The sequence below is a fragment of the Danio aesculapii genome, chromosome 22 (genome assembly GCF_903798145.1).
Source record: "Danio aesculapii chromosome 22, fDanAes4.1, whole genome shotgun sequence".
NCBI classification, from domain to species: domain Eukaryota; kingdom Metazoa; phylum Chordata; class Actinopteri; order Cypriniformes; family Danionidae; genus Danio; species Danio aesculapii.
The window spans coordinates 9002489-9023058 of NC_079456.1; the positions used below are offsets into that span (position 1 = coordinate 9002489).

At 36.9% G+C, this 20570-nt stretch overlaps 1 protein-coding gene across 2 annotated transcripts in view; it reads right to left on the reverse strand.

The window, feature by feature from the left end:
- Positions 1–19383, reverse strand: part of LOC130216117 (uncharacterized) — a 55734-nt gene extending 36351 nt beyond the window's left edge. Inside the window, exons 1-7 of one of the 2 annotated variants that reach the window (XM_056448008.1) lie at positions 18932–19383; positions 18625–18750; positions 16689–16997; positions 14219–14527; positions 11253–11558; positions 4690–4998; positions 1937–1979 (exon numbers count right to left, since the gene is read on the reverse strand). In XM_056448008.1, the coding sequence (XP_056303983.1) occupies positions 1937–1979; positions 4690–4998; positions 11253–11558; positions 14219–14527; positions 16689–16997; positions 18625–18750; positions 18932–19241 (1712 nt within the window). In that variant the 5' untranslated portion in view covers positions 19242–19383. The remainder of the gene's footprint in view (positions 1–1936; positions 1980–4689; positions 4999–11252; positions 11559–14218; positions 14528–16688; positions 16998–18624; positions 18751–18931) is intronic. The other variant, XM_056448009.1, reaches the window with a different exon arrangement.
- Between the last annotated feature and the right edge of the window lie 1187 nt (positions 19384–20570).

The window sequence follows — 20570 nt, forward strand, 5'->3', positions numbered from 1 at the left end:
TTTCCGTGCTCCCAAACTGTGGAATGCTCTTCCCACTAACATTAGGAATGCCGGTTCATTGGACGCTTTTAAAAAGCTGCTTAAAACTCATCTTTTTAGGACTGTTTTTAATTTGTGATATCTCTTTTATTCTTACTGTGTTTTTTATTGTATTTTTATTATTGTTTACTGTGCTTTGCTGTTTTTACTTTCTTGTAAGCGCTTTGGGTTTTAGAACAGCGCGTTATAAATAAAATATATTATTATTATGATTATTATTATTATTATTATTATTATTATTATTATTAAATACATTAAAGTTTAGGTTACACATACATTTCAGGAAAAAAAATGGTTAATCGTTTTGCTATTTTTAAAGCCTACTGTATAATTAACACTAATGAGCTTTTATTTTGTTCTAATCTGTTTATTTATTTTTTTATTTATTGCCACATCAGCAACTTATGGCTATTTTGTGGCAAAATGGATATGCATAAAAATATTACATAGTAAAACAAATTTGTATTACAGTAAAAAAGTTACTTAGACAAATAAATAAAATATAAATAAATAAAAGCCACACAAAATTATATTCAAAGTTAAATATGATTTTTCAGTTCTATTTTTGATAAATAATTTAAACTCTTCCTGGTGGTACCTTTTTAAAAATGTCCATCAAAGTACTCTCCTTATAAAAATTTTGTCTAATGGAATTTAAACTTCTACATTCCAACAAAATATGTTTTATGGTAAGAGCAGTCTGCCAGTGATTACATTTAGGTGATTCTTCGTTATTCAATAAAAATAAATGTGTCAACCTAGAATGTCCAATTCAACATCTAGTATAGACCGTCTGATCATGCCTGGTCTCAAATTTAGAATTTGCTAAATGTCTTTCGTTTATTTTCGGGTTAATTACATGTAATTTATTGTTGATGCAGTTGTCCCTTTCTCTTTGCCATGTTTCGTTTATGTACAAATTGATTGTGGGTTTCAAGTCCTCAGGAGGAATTAAACTTTCGGTCACATTCAAGGAGATAGCCTGTTTTGCTTGTTCTAATCCATAACATTTTACAAACACAGCCTTAAAACATTCAAACCACAACAAACCAAAAGACAGAATTGAAAACAAATGAATTTATTCATTTTTATATGCAAAATATAAATATATAAATATAATATGTCACTCTACAAGTCCCAATATGTCTTGATATTTAAATGCTAGTATGTCTGATAATATTTTTTCTTCTGGAGAAAGTAAAAAAAAATTTAAGCACCATTTTACAGTCAAAATTATTAGCCCCTTTAAGCTATAGTCTACAGAACAAACCATCATCATACAATAATTTGCCTAATTACCCTAACCTGCCTAGTTAACCTAATTAAGCTAGTTGAGCCTTTAATTGTCGCTTTAAGCAGTATAGAAGTGTCTTGAAAAATATCTAGTCAAATATTATGTACTGTCATCATGGCAAAGAGGAAATAAATCAGTTATTAGAAATGAGTTATTAAAACTATTATGTTTAGAAATGTGCTGAAAAAATATTGTCTCCGTTAAACAGAAATGGGGGGAAAAAAATAAAAAGTGGGGCTAATAATTCAGAGGGGTAATAATTCTGACTTCAACTGTAAATATATCTTAATCATCAATGTATTGCATTACATTGTGTTTTAAGTCTTTATAACCGGGGGGCGGTGGGTGGGTGGTTAACGATCGTGAGAAAACCAAAAGTGGGAGGAGGGTGGGTGATTTTTTTTTCACTTTCTAATTGGACCCGATAATGATTGGGTCTTCTCACGATATTATCATTCTGAAACAGCAAGCGGTCTTAACTTCAGTTTGCCAAAAAAATAAATAAATCCCGCAAGGAACAAGTTTTGTCTGCAGTGGAAAATGTGGACATTAATCTTTAATCATGATTTGTGCTCTAACTGGAAATATTTTAAGCTGATTTACCTGCATGTCATGGCCAGATCAAAATTATGATGAAGGATATAGCCTAAAAAAAATGTAAGGTTGCATTGAAAATATTTATTAACATAAGAGAATAAATATATAATTTAAGAAAGCAATGGAAAAAAAAAACAACAACAGTTTTGACTTGTCACAAGATGTTAGGGCTGGGACACACCAAGCCAACAGTGTTGTCACCTCGTGCCGACTTGCATCGGGTTCCGTCTGAACCAAAAAAGCTGCACTTGAACACACCAAACAGAAGACAGCCGAGTTAATCAAAAGCGTGCATTCTGTATCTGCATGAGAGGATATGTTTTCAGCACCTGTGGAGGGCAGTAGTGTGTTTTCTCATTCCACAAAGGGAAGCCGGTGCTACGGTTTAACTTGTGACCATGTTAACTTTTCAGATGTAAGCTATTCACGTTTGCAGATTGGCAGATTCATCACTTTTTTACATAAACAAACCATGCCCATACCAAATAAATATTCTTATTACTTGGGGTCATTATAAACATTATTAATTTTAATATTTGTGTTGGAGAACAGTTTATAACCAATTATATTATTAAGATTTCCCTTTGATATTAATCCAAAAAATAATTATAATTTACGTCATCAATGGGATTCGAACTCAAATTGTTAAAAGGTTCAGCACAACTATCAATCAACTTATCGAACTGGGCTATTCAGGACAACACATGTTAGGGTCGGTTATGATATCTTTATCAGTCAACATATGTTTTGCTGTGGTTGTGGACTCATGTTAACTTGTTTCTATGTACTTGTGTTTGCATGTTTCTACACACTCTCACGCTGATATAAAAAAACATGTTTTTTTAATAGTTGTAGACTCGTATTACCCTGTGCATTTGGACTGGAGTTAACTTGTGTCATTGGAACATTTAGTACCTTTATCACAGTAATTGTCACACCACTGAGAGATTCACTCATGCAAATATGTCTGAAAATCTAATAATCCATATCATTTGAGACATGTAGCTCTTTGTTTTCCTTCTTTACTAGGATTGTTTACTTCCTACATCACTTTGGTTTTTGATCCACTGCCGATTCTACACGCTGAATCGAGTCGAAGAGCTCTGACGTTAACCTGACGAGAGGTGATGTATGGACCACATTAAGGCCATGTCGTCATATATGTGGGTATTTTTATTAACAGGGTTTTCCACACTTTCGTTACTGTGCACTGTGATGCATGTTAAGGCCATGCCGAACTAACAGGCAGTAATAATGACACATTTATGCTGGGTTCACACCAAAACAGGAAACTAGGGCCCAATCCCAATTCTACCCCTTAGCTCTTCCCCATACCCAATTCTCTTTAGCTTGAAGGTGTAGGGCTAAAGGTAAGGACTAGATACCCCTTCCAACAGAGAATTTTCAGAACCACACTCGAAACCAAGGGGTAAGAAAATTTCCCAGAATACACCAGCCACAGCTGCACCCAGAAGTCAGGATATCCACAAATTAGTATTTTTGTCATTATTACGAAGTTTTACAACAAACAGACTTATATTTTATTATATACATAACTGCACTCATGTTTTACCGTCATGCTTTAAAAACAATGCTAAAATAAAAACTAAATAATCAATAATCCCTAATAATAACTCCTGTATAGCAGTCCCACAATATTCTGTCACTCAAATACCCTGTCAGAGAAGTCTAGTTGCTGGGAACGGGCTTTTTAGTGTCTGCTATAATGTTCATGTTGTTTTTTTGTTTTTACATAGATGAATATGGCCACTGTGTAAATTCACACTACAGTTATTAGCTTATTGCCACATTAGATCGTTAGATAACATGATATCATTGCCTTTAGTGTTTTCCTGAAGATAAACACCAAAAAAATGCAACTGGATTAACTATAGCAGTAGCAATCGTCGATTTCATATGAAGCAAGACAGTGCTGTCCCATTTCTTAGGGGTAAATGTTGAAGCCCTTCCCCTTCACACTCTGTTTCAAGGTCCAAGGGGAAAGGGCAGGGGTATAAAAATAGAATTGGCTATGTGCCTTAGAAAAAAAAAAAGTATTTGCACAAGTAAACTGCCTAGAAATCAATGCAAATGTGAGAAAAGAGACAGTTTATCTTCCCGCGGACGAATGACACGAAATATGCGATGCATTTGCCGTGAAAGTTTGCCTCATTTGGGTCTTCCATGTTTGGTGTGAACCCAGCCATGTTGGCCAATCAGAAAGAAGAAAACAGCACACACGTTGACATCTTGAGGAATAAACTCCGGTTGTAGCATCCACACTGTTCCCAGAACCCAGTTTTTAGAAAGTTTCGGTTTCAGTAAGCCGACATTACATTTTCATGTGGACAATTGTAAAAAAAATGTGCGGTTTTGAAAATACCCATGTTCATATGGACAGGGCCTAAGCCAACTAGCCAGACCGGCGATGACCAATGGCCCAATAAAGCCCACTAGCAAACCATCAGCTTGGTGTGTCCCGGCCCTTTAAGTACCTAACAGAACAATTCTAACCTCAAAAATAAACAACAAAAATCAAACACAAATCATAACAAAAGCAAAAACAAACAGCACCAAATAAACACTATCTCTGCGCTCTCTCTCTCTCTCTCTGGAACATGCCAACAAAGCTGGCTTTTAAAGGTAGAAGTACAGGTGAAAATCATTCTCTTGACCTCATAACCACAGCAGGAAGAGTAGGAGACTCGTCACATGCAGGGGAAAGAAATAAATAAAAATCAAAGACCTCAAATACTCACCAATGACAGCAACTGTGAATCGTTTGTCTTGGATTGATGCACTACTATTCTTGATCTTCAGATAAAAAAACCCGGCATGTGCTAGTTTCATGTTCTTGATGGTCAGAGATCCAGTCTTCTTGTCCAGCTCCAGTCTGTCTTTGAATATCCCATCATGAACAGCAAATGGAAAGATCTGTTGTTCGTCTCTGACTTCAGCTATGGGAGGCTTCTTATAGTTAAATGTCCATTCTACATGATCGTCAGTCCGTATTTCTGCAACATTTTCTAAAACAGCCGTCCTTCCCTCCATGACTCTCACTTTCTCCACTTCACGTGACAGAAACACACAAAAACAGAGAGATGCAGACATTATGACAGGTTTTATTGGACACAAGGAGACAGGCATATTTAGTAAATGTGAGAACAAGTTCAAACCGTTTAAAAAGGAATATTTTAATATGAGATGATCATAACATATATGAGAACTAGTGCTGAGCAATGATAATTTGAAAAGAAATGCAATTAAATCACATGATTTTCTGTGATTAATCCAATTCTTGCACACACAGATTAACAATGACTTTAAAACACTTTAAACAACTGAGGTGTGTTCTGTTTACTAATGTATCTTGTAAATCTTTACTTAAAAATAAATGAACAATCTAAAACTTAAGCTATTTGCCACTGACATGGCATCTAGTGATAATTAAATGATCAGGTGACTAAATACATTACTAAATTAAATAAAACAAAATATAGCTGCATACATATACTTTATATTCAACAAAACAATCACATATTTATGTACATCAGTCTGGCCGGGTTAATCCCAGATCACCAGTTAACTATACATAAATGGAGAGTTAAACTCCTAAAGGAATGTTACTGCAAGGATGATACTAAACCCATATTACTAAAAACAGTGTTACTAAACAGTACCTAGGTTTAATTAAAATGTATTGTCAGTAGCTTTGATCAGTTAGCACTATTGCCACAGCCATATCACCCTGCAGCCCAAGACAGGTTACTCACTAAAGCTAATGCCGAGTTCAGACTGCATGATTTTCAAAGTAGTCACAGATGTTTTCACACTGCATGACTATCTGGGCTAGCGTTTTGTCGCTGCTTTGTTTACACTGCAAGATGGATCGGCGACAGGGAGTTTCACACTGCATGACTTCGCCGACAACTTCGTCCAAACTACGTCTCACAACCAAAGACACTTAGTATATCTTTAGTTATTAACTGCATAATGAGAAAGAAGCCTTTAAGTGGGTAGAAATGTACATATTTGCTCACCTGGGTTTGAAGGGAATTAGCAATTTCTCCTCAGCTTTTTTTCTTTTTTGACCCGGTTGTGATATTGCTCACATGACACGTTAAACAGACACAGTGCTCCTGCCAATTTTACAGTAGTTTTTCCTCTAGTTCTTGGGTCCGAATAAACTGAAAATGAGCGCTTTTAACTTCTCGCCCAACCTCCCGCTGGCCTGCAGGTACACACACTAGTGAATGCTGCTCTCTCATTGGCTGGGGGTGATCGCGGATGTTATTTTCAGTCAAAACTCATTTCACACGGCATAATTTGAATCGCTGACAGCTCCATTTATTTAGCATGCCAAATATCTCACGGGCATTGGCAACTCATCGGCGATTCTTTCAGATCACATCTTTGATAGTTCACATTGTGTGACTGTTACTCGCGAGAACAAGCACCGATTTGCCTGTGATTTCAAGCATTTGTCGGCGAGTCCAAATCGGGGCTAAAATTATGCAGTCTCAACTCGGCATAAGCAGGACTGGGAGACCACATGGGAAAACCAGATTGCTGTTGGAAATGGTGTTAGTGAGGCCAGCAGGGGGCACTCAACCTGCAGTCTGTGTGAGTCCTAATGCCCCAGTATAGTGAAGGGGACACTATACTGTCAGTGAGCACCATCATTCAGCTGCACACTGTTGGTGGTATGAAGAGACTCCCCCTCATGATTGGGAAGTGCTTTGGGTGTATGGCCAAACACGATAAATAGGCACTGTGCAGCACATCACCAGCCCTCTTGTGTGAGGATATCCTGCGTCTCAACATATGCATGTGATCATCCTATTTCTGCATTTGGTATTTTTATCATTCGTGCTGCCTCTCCATTCTAAAATCGTAATTGCACAATGCAATCAGCTTGAATTAGATAAATCTAAATTTAAATGATTATAAATTGGAGTCAGATCAAATTATTATTATTTCCAAGAGTTGGAAATTAATTAAATAAATTTTAACAAAAAAAATATTTCTTTTCACATGTGCTAAAAAAGCTTACACGTATTTATTTAACCTTCACCCATGCTGTTAGTTTCGTCATAGTACTAATAGATGGACCCTTACATTGGCGTGGGTTTACTCCGAGTGCTCCGGTTTCCTTCACAGTCCACAGACATGCGCTATAAGTGAAGTAAATAAGCTAAACTGGGCGTAGTGCATGAGTGTGAATGAGTGTGTATAGGTGTTTCCCAGTACTGGTTTGTCGTTGGAAAGGGATCCGCTGCATAAAACATATGCCAGAATAGTTGGTGGTTCATTCCGCTGTGGCGACCCCTGATTAATAAAGGGACTAAGCCGAAAAGAATATGAATGAATGAATGAATAAATGAATGAATGAATGAATGAATAATAAAAACTTGGTGGCACGGCAGCTCAGCGGTTAGCACTGTCACCTCACAGCAAGAAAGTCGCTGGGTCAGTTGACGTTTCAGTGTGGAGTTTGCATGTTCTCCCTGTGTTGGAATGGGCTTCCTCTGGGTGCTCCGGTTATTAATTGACCGTAGTGTATGAGTGTGAATAAGTTCGTATGGGTGTTTCCGAGTACTAGATTGTGATTTGAAGGGAATCTGTGGCGTACAGTATGTAAAACATACAGTATGCCGGAATAGTTGGCGGTTCATTAAACTGTGGGAGCCTATGAAATTGAGACTAACCCAAAGGAAAATAAATGGAAACTGTAGATTTTTTATTAATTAATACGTTAACGTGCCCAGAACAAAATAATGACATTATTTATAAATATTCCATGGTCTGTTGACATTATTGACTCTAAAATTGTTTAATGCATAGGTGGTTTCTGTCAGTTTAAAATAAATGTGCTTCTCTCAAACTTTAGTAGTAACCATAGCAATAACCATTGTCAAAAGTATTGAGTTCGGTACCAATCAATTCTGAAACTATACAAACGTCCATTTGTCGCTAACATTTGAGCAATGTTAAGCATGAACTTAAAGGTCCAGTGAAATTAAAATACGTTTTTTTTAAATGTTAGTATGTTAGTCTTGTATAGCCAAGTATATCTATAAGCTAGTGTGGTACAAAACAATGACAAAATTTGCGTTTAGAAAATATAAAACTGATATTAATAAAGCTTGTAGTAACTTCAGCGTCCATTTTTTTCTCATCACCTCATACTTCAGTTTCTCCTCAAATCTTGACCAATCAAGAGCTCTCTAGTATCTAACATGCCCCGCCCCCTTCAAGAAGCTTCGCATTTGCTTTTTATTTGATGCGCTTAAGATCAACCACTCTCACTGGCAGAGCGGTGGGAAACAAACCGCTATTGGCTGTTTTTAAATAGGAGGAGGAGCTACTCTGTCCCACCCTCTCTTTGTTTTTCAGTTGAAATTACGTCAAACATCGAATAAAAATGCACTATACAAAGCACTTCACAAGACCTTTAAACAACACTGATTGGCCATTGTATTTACGTGCTCAACAGAAATTACTGTGTTTGGTCATGAAGGTCATCGGTTCACCACTCTTAACCGGCGATGTTCATTGAGTGCAAAGACAGATATACAGACACTGGAGCATTTTAAAGCTGCATGAATCAGCTGGTATATCTATGAGCTGACATAGGAGTGATCCTCTGATGAATCGACTGAGCAGGTAAACGCAATTGCCAATCAGCTGTGTTCAAATATGCACTTAAATGTTAGCGAGAAATTATGGAGAGAGATTAGACTCAATAATAATTCACGCAAAAGACACGATGTACACATGCGTAGCCAAATTCACGTACGTAAAATATTTATTTATACTTACAAAAACAATTCACATGCACAAAATAAAAATACATTTTCATAAAATACGTTTCACAAATGCAAAACACCATTTGCAAATATATAAGAGTGTACAAAAAGTTTTGAATGTTTAAAATTCACGAGTTCATCCTGAATGAGAATGTGCAAATCCTCTCTCACATACGACTCATCCTGAATACGAGTGTGTGCATTTTTGAGACTTTCCTGCCAGAAACAGGCAACTCGTACCTCTCAGCCAATCAGATTAGAGCTGTACTCGATGTCAACCACTCTGCGCTCCTTTTGCGCAGTCTGTTCCTCTAACCAACATGTAAGCTCGCATCTTATTGGCTACAGGGCACGAGTGACTCACGTGGGAGGTGTGTGCTGACAGGAAAGTCTCAAAAATGCACACACTCGTATTCAGGGTGAGTCGTATGTGAGAGAGGATTTGCACATTCTCATTAAGGATGAACTCGTGAATTTTAAACATTCAAAACTTTTTGTACACTCTTATATATTTGCAAATGGTGTTTTGCATTTGTGAAACGTATTTTATGAAAATGTATTTTTATTTTGTGCATGTGAATTGTTTTTGTAAGTATAAATAAATATTTTACGTACGTGAATTTGGCTACGCATGTGTACATCGTGTCTTTTGCGTGAATTATTATTGAGTCTAATCTCTCTCCATAAGAAATGGATGTTTGTAAAATTTCTGTACCGAACTCGATACTTTTGTCAACCCTGGATTGTTGCTGAAGGCTTAGTTTCTCTGTAGTGTGAACGCACGTGAAATAGCATTATAAGCAGCAAATTGTGGCTGCAGTGGGAAATGATACCATTAATTATTCATTCTGTTACGTGCCAGCATGTATTGGTTATTTATGTTTGTATTATGTGTCTCATTGTGTTTTTCTTTCCATCAGTTCACTTCCTTGTTTTTCCCTACTACTGTTTCTGATTGGCTGGTTCACCTCTACTTGATACAACCAATCCTGACACTGCCTTATGCTGATTGGTTCCTCAGAAGCAACTTGGTCCCAGTCTCAGCCAATCAGATCACTCCAGCTCAGAATATATTTTGTGACTGCCAGCAGTTTGTCAGTCTTTGTTGGCTTGATTTGCCATTGGTTTTTGTGCTTGTTTGTTTGTTTGCTTGATTCTGTGATTATATCCCCATTTTGTTCAGTTTTGTTGTAATATATTGTCTGTCTTTTCCTTCATTTGCACTGTGTTGTTATTTTGGTTTAGTCACTGTTCTTATGTGTAATCATCCATTCCCTTTCATCATGTATCCCTACAGAGGTTAGGTAGAAAGACTGGTAGGTAAGTAGGTCACGTGACATACATTTCAACACATAGGACAGGGGTGTCCAAACTCAGTCCTGGAGGGCCGGTTGTCCTGAAGAGTTTAGCTCCAACTCTAATAAACACACCTGAACCAGCTAATCAAGCTCTTACTAGATACTAGAAACCTCCTGGTAGGTGTGTTAAAGCAAGTTGGAGCTAAACTCAGCAGGACAACGGCCCTCCAGGACCGAGTTTGGACACTCCTGACATAGGAGTTCAACTGTCTAGAGCAGGGGTCACCAAACTCGGTCCTGGAGGGCCGGTGTCCTGCAGATTTTAGCTCCAACCCTAATCAAACATACCTGAACAAGCTAATCAAGGTCTTACTAGGTATACTTAAAACACCCAGGCAGGTGTGTTGATGCAAGTTGGAGCTAAACCCTGCAGGGACACTCTGCCTTCAGGACAGAGATTGGTGACCCCTGGTCTAGAGGAAAGGGGGTGAGCGCCAACTTGTGTATTTTTGGTTAAATGGATAGTTAGTGTAGCTTAGGTAAGACGTCTTGGACATTGAAGATTTATTTTTCACATTTTTGTTTATTAGACTAGATTAGAGGGGATTTAATATTAGTAAGACGGTTTGGTTTTGATTGTTTCTTTGAATTAATCTTTCAAATTAATGTTTTGTTTTGGTTGTGATTTTGTAAATAGCTCACTTACTGCTTCACTCACTGTGCAACCCCACCTAGACTGCCCAGGGGTTGTAACAATTCATTGATGATTTTCCTTCGGCTTAGTTCCTGATTATCAGTGGTCACCACAGTGGAATGAACCACTAACTATTCCGGCATATGTTTTATGCAGTGGATGCCCTTCCAGCCGCAACCCAGTACTGGGGAAACACACACACATACACTACGGCCAATTTTTGTTTATTCAATTCACCTATAGAATTGTCTTTGGACTGCGCATGTCTTTGGACTGTGGGGGAAACCGGAGCACCTGGAGGAAACCCACTCCAATACAAGGAGAACATAAAAACTTCACACAAATACCAACTGACCCAGCTGGGACTTGAAGGAAACTTCTTGCTGTGAGGCGACAGTGCTAAACACTGTACTACCATAACATTCAGCTTTAAATCTCAATATATTTTGAGCTGAATTACCTGAAACAAAAAACAATGTATGAAGAGAACTTCATAAAACATAAAGACTTCCAATACTCACCAATGACTGCAACGGTGAATCTTTTGACACAAGCTCCTGTGCTTCTATTCTTAATAATTAGTTGATAACCACCAGCATGTTCAGGTCTGATGTTCCTGATGGTTAGAGATCCAGTCTTCTTGTCCAGGCTTAGCATGTTTCTAAATCTCCCAACAGGATCAGCAGATGGAAAGATCTGTCCATCTTTGATTTTAGCTATAGGAGACTCATCAGTGTTAAACCTCCATTCTATCTGATCATCAGTCTGTATTCCTGCAGGACTCTTCAGAACAGCTGTATCTCCCACCATGACTCTCACTTTCTCCTCTTTGTGCCACAGAAACAGAGAAATGAAGACATAACAGGCGAGTCAGTAAAGCTTCATTGTACAAAAAGAGACAGGAATGTTTTGTAAATGTGAGAGCAAGAACAAACTATAGAGGTAAAAACAAATGTTAACTTTATAAATAAAGTTGTTGGACTTTTTCTTCTTTGAATAAGTGAGAGTTTGAACTGCTTCTACAGTAGAATCACTCGCATTTTCGATGTAAACCCAAAAAACAGAACATAATATAGAGCAACACAGAAATATAAATGCTTACAACTACAGCAGTCACTCGATGTCGTAGTTTAAATCAGGCTTCACTTTATCAAATTCACCACACCTGCACACAATAGGTTTATAAATACAGCTGCAAAGCTACCGATGCTCTCTTTTTAGCCTCCAATAGATCGGTAACAGCTGTTTGACACAATTCCATTACCTTTTTGAGTATAATACAACACAGAGCTGTACGCGGTAAAAAACGCTGAATTTGTCTATCTATAATCCATGATAATAACTCCTGTATAGCAATCCCACAACATACTTTCACATCTGACACTGGAATACCCTGTCAGAAAAGTCTAGTGGCTAAAAAGGAGCTTTTTACAGTGTCTGCTATAATGTTAATGTTGTTTTCGTGTGTTTACATGAATATGGCCACGGTGTAAATGCACAGTACAGTTATGAGCTTATTACCACATTATATCATTATGATAACATGATATTGTTGCCTTCAGTGATCAAAAAAAGAACGCAACTGGAATAACTACAGCAGTTGCCATCGTCTGATCTCATGTGAAGTAAGAGCTCGCAATGACATATGATGACGTATGCAAGTGTTGTAGTGGTGTCCCATTTTTTAGGGGTACATTTTGAAGCACCTCCCCTTCACACTCTGTTTTAAGGGGCATCTCTGATTCCTGGTGTTCATCTATCTTAACAGATCACTGGGTTTAACTGTGAATCCCCTACAACCCCAAAACAATCTAACACTATCTAATTTATTTATTTTATTTCCAAATAGGGCTTTTCAATCAGTCTGTTGAAGCTGTATTCATATTGCAATATACTTTGCAGAAAAAAAAATATATATAGCAATGTCCATTTTTTTTTTTCAATACTGTGCAGCCCTAATACAATAGCATTTTTCCTTGCCAATTTATGTAGAAACATAACCCAAATGATTTTTCAGTAGTTAAGGACACCTAAATTTGTTGAATACAAGCAGAAAATCTACACAAATTGTAGATTCATTATCTGAAGCTTAAAAAATGATAAATAAATTGAAGATATTTACATTAATGTTTAGGTTACACTATATTTCAGGGGGGAAATGGGATTAACATTATTGTTATCTTCAAAACCTATTGTATAATTAACACTATTGTACAATTATTTTCTTATAATCTGTACCATTTTAGGACAGCAAACAAACTTCAAAATAATGACAAATAATAAACATAATTTTATAAGAGTGATGTCTCAGTAAGATGATATTTAAATGCTTGGATAATGATCACATTGCTAAAGATTTAAAACATACCATAATCCGATACTTTGAGGATTTTATAATAATAACAATACTTTTGATATTTAACCCATTGTCTATTCTGTCCCATCTATAAAACATGATAAAGAAAGCTGTGAAGAGTTAAAGTAGAAGAGGTTAAACTCACTTTGTAATCATGACAACACTAAAGATTTTACAGTTATGCACAACAAACTGCATGGTTTCCGCTACATTCATTCTTCCATTGCAGGGCGCCACATCAAAATTCATCCCGCCATGGCTACATTAAAGCTTCTTATTCAAAACAACAGTCGTTGTTTTTGTTTTTAAATAGCAGGTTATAATCGCACCAAAGCGTATTAAAAGGCAAGTAAATTATTACAGAGCAACCTTTTCTGTAATCACAGTAGTGCTTTGTGTTATTTGTTTAACCCTTTAAGGTGACATGCTGACTGACAGACAGGTGCGTGATGCGTGAGGCCAGCAAACACGACGTAGCTTTCAGTTAAGATGAACACAGTTTCCATAATTATACTTTATTTATAGATAAAGGTCTATGGTTCTGCATATTATGACTTTATCTTGCTGGAGTTTATAGCCGTTTCACTTTACTCCAGGACACGTTAATGCCGCTCTGTAGGTCTATTGGAGACATTCATAAATATTCCTAGCAAATCTAATAAATGTTGGAGACATACTCGTTACATAAACGCACTAAATTGCACTTCAGCAGCGTTTATTTGAGAGCACACAAGAAAATTAAGCTTGAGCAGCGTACATTGAGGGGTGCGAGAAGTTTTGTGCACGAACAGAGGAAATCGGCACGCAAGCAGAGATTCGCATGCTCGTATTACATGAATGTGATCTCGACTTGTAGCACTGCGCTCACAACACTTGTCATTGAAATAACGCCATAGGTAGTTGGAAGATTTGTGTAAAAGGCCTGCCGCCACAGTTGGAAAAAATCCTAGAGGAAACACTGAACTGTCTCAGTATCAGTTTGCCAAACATTTCCAGCAAGAATCAAATTGTGTCTGCAGTGGAAAATGATTAAATTTATGAAGACGGAAATGATTTGTAGTGTAACTGGAGTACATTTTAAGTTGATTTACCTGAACTAAAAAATGTATGTGGAGAACTTCGAAAACTCACCAATTACTTTAGTAATGAATCTTCTGTCATGGTGCTTGGTGCTTCTATTCTTGATAATTAGATGATAACCCCCAGCATGTTCATTTCTGATGTTCTTGATGGTCAAAGATCCTGTCTTCTCGTCCAGGCTTAGCGTGGTTCTGAATATCCCACCAGGACCATCAGATGGAAAGATCTTTCGTCCATCTTTGATTTCAGCTATGGGAGACTCATCAGTGTTAAACCTCCATTCTATCTGATCATCGGTCTGTATTTCTGTGCCACTGTGTAAAACAGCTGTCCTTCCCTCCATGACTGTCACTTTCTCCTCTTCGTGTAACAGAAACAGACAAATGAAGACATTACAACAGGCGACTCAGCAAAACTGCTTTGGGCACAAAGAGACAGAAATATGCTGTAAATGTGAAAGCAAGAACAAACTGCAGAGGTAAATATGAGATGCTAAAACTCTAATATATTACAACAAAACAATGCTAATCTAAATGCAGTATTTTTCTATTCATGTGCATTATATATGAAGAAATCTTCCCAGTAAAATTTCTGTCCATTCGTTTTTTTCACTGTAATATTAAATAAAGTGAAGAAAGCACGAAATACTTTAAATGACAATTCCATTAACAAACTAGGGTAGTCAACATTTTAAGGCGATCAAAACACTTTATCAGAGTTGTCCTAAAACAATATCTCTTCTCCTCCCAATTTACTTCAAAAGTTAACTATTAATATTAAGTTTTATTTCATCTCAGTCAGCATGCCATAATATGAGTGTAGAAGCCTCGCTAAGGCTATCAAATTACAATCACATTCAGTCTACAAATACAGCTGAAAAGAGGCTCGTCCTCCCAGACATTGTAAGAGTTGTTTGATGGAAAGAAATTGGTTCGTTGTTTGCTCCATTTGTTGCTTTGAGTGACAGGATAATATTAGTCTTTATGATAGAATATACAATATACAGTATATGATAGACCTGAAAAAGAGCTCATCGCATAATTTAAAGGGCACATAGTTTACCTCTTTTTTATGATTTAATAATAATATTATGGCTCTTCTGAGTGTGCCAGTTTAGGTTCAGTTTAAAACACAATTCAGATTTTTTATTATAATGTGTTAAAAAGTGTCATGTTGGGGGCGTGTCCACAGCTCGCTGATTTAGGGGTGTGTTGCTTCACATGTAAATTAGTTTCGGCTTCCCGCCAACGTAACAAGGGGGCGGGGCCATGAGCTCACCCGCTCTGCGTTTGCAACAGAGTCTGACAGGCAGACTGCGAGGTACAGCATTCAGTCGTACATATACGACTCTGACACAGACCAAGCAGAGAGTACAAAATCATGTGTGTCTTTGTACAGTTTTACAGCCAACTGTGTGTTAGTTTCAAGTGCCGAGCTTGTACACAGAAATTAATAACCACGCACACTGAATTAACTTTGACTGAGGCACGGGATGCGCCGCTCGAAGCCGCGACACAGCACACCAGACACTCTCTGTGGCGCGGCAGATACATGAAGTGTCCCGAATCGTCGCGCCACGCATTTTTGAATTCTAAACATAGGTTTCTGCAGCGGTCCGCGGCGCCCAGCCGTCGACTTGAGTGTACGCTGATAGAAACCGATGTTTATAATTCTAAAACGCATGCTAGTTAAGATCACAGGGAGCTTCTGGGAAAGCGAGAAATGCAAACGGCTGAAGTATAAGGTAGACTCAATGAGAAGTACACATGTTTGCAAACCTACCTAAAGATACAACCAATAATTCCGATTAGAGCGATAATGTGGAGAATATTGATCTTGTGTTGAGCCCAATGAGCCTTGCATCTAAAAATAGAGCTAGCGTGTTCCTTTAGTGATATCGCTTCGACTCACGCTGAAAATGGCGGACGTGAATCAACAAACTGAGGATATGATGACACGCCTGTCAATCAATATTGGTGGGCGGGGGGGGACCGCACTCCTACATAAAGTTGCGGTCGGTTTGAAAACCGCTCTAACTGGTCCACCGTTTTTTATGTTGTTAAATTGAAAAAAAAAAGCACTGGGTGTGCTTATATCACCCCAATATGACGGTCTATACACCATACATGCACATATGTCTGTCCAAACAGCTTGAAAAGTGGATTTTTTACCATAGGTGCCCTTTAATAGCAAATGTAAAGAAATAATCATTAATTTTGAAAAATTATAATACAGACACAATCAGAATTGATCAATATTTTTATGAATGTGTTCTTCTTGGAATTGAAGTGGCTGTCGATGAACATGTCAAACTAGTAATCAAAGAACACCGATTCATTGTTTTCCAAATTTGTCTCAGACAACTAAATCATGTCAAAATCGCAGTGTGAGCACAACTTAAGCAAGGCTCGCTGACCCATAATGTGGAGTGTTGACTTCATTCACAGATCCATGTTACCTGTGTAACCCTTTGTTTAAATGAATGCTAATCTGTGTTCATTTTAAAGCACAAAAAACTCACCTTTAATTATAATACAGAACATATTTATTTGGATTTTTCTTCTACTGCTGATCTTCACTTTATAATCTCCAGTGTGTTTAATAGTGATGTTCTTAATGGTCAGAGATCCAGTCTTCTCGTCCAGCTCCAGTCTGTCTCTGATGCTCTCATCAGGATATGTTATCTCTCTGGTCCCTCCAGTCATTTTTTTCATCATTTTTGCGATTGGACACTTTTCATCTCCAAACATCCACTGTATTTTATCATCTCTTTCTATTTCAGCGTCTGGCTCTAGAGTGACAGATCCTCCTTGCTGCACATACTGCTCCTCTTCATTTGTGACCAAAAAAGAAATAAATAAAAACAAACAGAAAGAAAATTTTGCTATTAGATTAAGTAGGCAGTTTGCTCTGTTTTGAATGATAAAAACAGGTGATAAATACTACTGAAAACAAAGAACAGAAAACCAATTATTCTCTTTAATTATTTTCTTCAAGTAAAACATTGTTTTTTCTGTATAAAATCAGAGTATTTTTTTCAACATTTCCAGAATTTCTTTATTAAAACTTAATGAGAGATCTCTACAAAGCCATTGGTTTTAAAGTTCACTTTCAGAGTCACAACACCCTTGTTATGAAAGATGATTATTTCCTTCTTCCATCAGTCAAAAAGAAATGAAGTTTACAGGTTTCAGTGGTTTAGTATCAATGACCTAACAAAACAATCAATTTCTTTAAAAAATAAAATAAAAAAAACTAACTTATGCTTAATTACCAACGCTTGCATCCCAGAGCTAACGTCTGACAAGTTTTTTTTTTTTTTTAAATAATATGGATATTGTATATCTTTTTTAAAGTTTACCTTATTTATCTTGTTTTCTTGTTGCATTGCGTTACGAAAGAACCCGTCTAACTGTGTATTTTGTTGTTGCCCGTTTCTGTGTGCACGTTATCCGTCCGTTTTTCGTATATCACTCCATTTCTCTGTTTAAACGTTGTTAACGAGGCTTGGACGGAGCGGACAGGTAAGAAGGTCACGTGACATACATTTTGCAACACTTAGGACTACTCTTCTGTATAGTACATTAGGTTAGGGGCGAGCGCCACCCCTTGTACTTTTGGATAGATAGATAGATAGAGTAGACAGTAAGGACTCGGAAGACTCTTCGCGTGTAATTATTTTGTTTCACATAGTTAGTTAGCTAGATGCTTCTGAGGAGTTAGATTTAGTTTGGGTTTTGTTCTTTTCGTTTCTTTAGCACCGCCCACGTCCCTTATGCCAGCTCTCCTTTTTCCTAGTCTTGTATTTGTCTCAGTGTTGTAAATATTGTAAATAGTATATTTTGCCTTACTTTATTTTCTTTATTTTGGATTTATTCGTTGTTTTGTTCACTTCTGGGAAATATAAATAAAAATCGCAATTTTGGTATTATTTTGGTCGTCTTTTGCACTTATTCACTGTTTGTATTAATATATTTTAATTACACCTGAATGTCAAACCCCACCATCCCCTAGACTAACATCAGGGGTTTGTAACATATGATAGATATGAAGTGATGTGAAGTAAATGATAGATTGTTTCACTATGCAAGACAGCGATAATTAAGAGTCTTTAAAACTGCTTTTTATAAGTTTAAACCAATGATCACCATAGAAGTGCATTAAATGGTAAAATGCATGTTTTACTCGAAAACCTTTTTTTCCTTTTGATTGAAAGAAGAAATAATCATCGTTAAAATAAAAGTACATGTTGTCATGATCACAAGGAAAATAAATTTAAGCTTTTTTTTAGAATCATGAGCTCAAAAGCACTGCTGTTGATCCTGACAACATGTGAATGTTAAAAGCACACATGTCCCAATAAAAATGAAGTGACAATAAAATGCTACACTTTTACACTCTACCATGCCACAGAAGAAGTAATTTTTTTTTCTTGCTTGGTCAAAGGTAATACTTACTTTTATCTTTCTGTAGTTCATAGATTTTGCGACGATGACAAAGAAAACTAAATCCAGCTGCAGCTGCAAACAGCAGCAGCAGCAGCAGAACAATTGCTGCTACAGCAGCTGGAGACAGTCCTGTACCTGTACAATAAAGACAGTCATTTTGAACAGTCTGAACTATAACAAACACTATAAACAGAGCTATTAAAGATACTATAATGAAAAAGTGAGACTTATTTTTATATTCAATGAAAGATGTGACATAAGCCTTTTAAATCAGATCATCTGAATTATTCTAAGTCATCAAATATTAGTTACTCACTGCTGACTGAAACTATGAATCTCTTGTATGTTGTCTGTTTGTTGTTGCTGATCTTTACTGTATAAAGTCCAGCATCTTTGTATACTACATTCTTGATGGTCAGAGATCCGGTCTGGTCAATCAGCTCCAGTCTGTGTCTGAATCTCTCATCACTATTATAATATGGTGGACTCTTGGTCTCTTTATCTTCTTTAGCCAGGAGTTTTCCTTCATCTCCAAACCTCCACACTATCAGCTCATCTCCATGTAATTCAGTAACATCAGTCTGAAGAACCCCAGGACTTCCCTTTATCACTGATATGCTCTTCATTTCAGCGTTATAAGTTTCAAAAACAGATGGAACGTCTGCAAGAAGAACATTCACAAAGCTAGATTGAACACCAAATATAAAGATTTAAAACAATTAGTTTATTTCATATTTATTACATACACATCAAAGGGTAAAAACTATCTAGGTTTATCTAATATTCTTGCTTGGGATTAGTTAAAGAGCAGGTCATATGCGTTTTTGAAAAAAAAAAAAAAGCAGTTTGTAATGTCGTAGTCATTCAATGTAAAAGCTGTAAATCAATAAAAAAGTGGATGATAAAATTATTGCTTCAGTCAGCTCAGTATTGAGTCAGCTCACAATTGCCTTAAAGAGTTATATTTTCAAATCTTTTGCCTGCTGCTGATCTATGTCAACATGATCAAAAAAATTACATTTGCATAATTCCCTCCTGTCTGTGACATATAATCACTTGGAAATGGGCATTTTGTTTCATACAGAATGGATATGAAAAAGACCAATCAAAACTGACTTGGGCTGCTGACCAATCAGAGAAGAGTTGGGTTATAAAAGTAAGAGGTTTACAGAAAATCATTAAAACTAAATCATTACACAATGATTCTAATATTATGCAAGTTGTGATTATTACAATGTATTCTGACGTTAGATGCATTTAAACCATAGCATTTTAAAATACAACATGACATGCTCTTTAAAGGGTCACAAAACCCCCCTTTCAGTTAAAGTCTACCTAAAAATTGCACAAATTTATTTTTGAATTTGCTTAAATAGGCGTGGAGAGCTGTGAGCAGCAGGTACAGAAGTTGTCATGATGAAGCAAAGCAAGAGAGAAAGAGAAGAGCGAGCAACCATCATCTGTCAGTGGCCAATATTGCCTCCGACTCCAAGGTAACTTGTGAGAAAATGCAAGATTTGTACATTTAAAGAGTGCTTATTTTAAAATCTAGACACACATACCTGCTTTCAAAAGGTAGAAAAGTCCTTGGGCCATGGAGTGTTTGAAAGTCGTGGCTGTCAGCCTTTGAATGCGGTGTCAATCTATTGAGGGATCCTCTGATGGATGCAGCTTTCAAACGCTTCAGTATTTGTGTATTTTGCTCTTGTAAACCGGTGATCATAAGGGCCGGTACACAACAAGCCATCTCTAGTGTAGATGAAACCTAACAGTGTTGTTGCCTGGTGTTGGCTCAAGTCTGGAACAAGCTGCCCATGAACAATGGATGTTCTGTGCCTGCATGGGAGGACAGGTCTTTCCCGCTTTGCGGGCGGCAGTATCTGTTTTCTCGTTCACAATGGGAACGAAAACTTCTAACTCACGAGTGCAAAGCATAAACAAAGCAGAATTTAGTA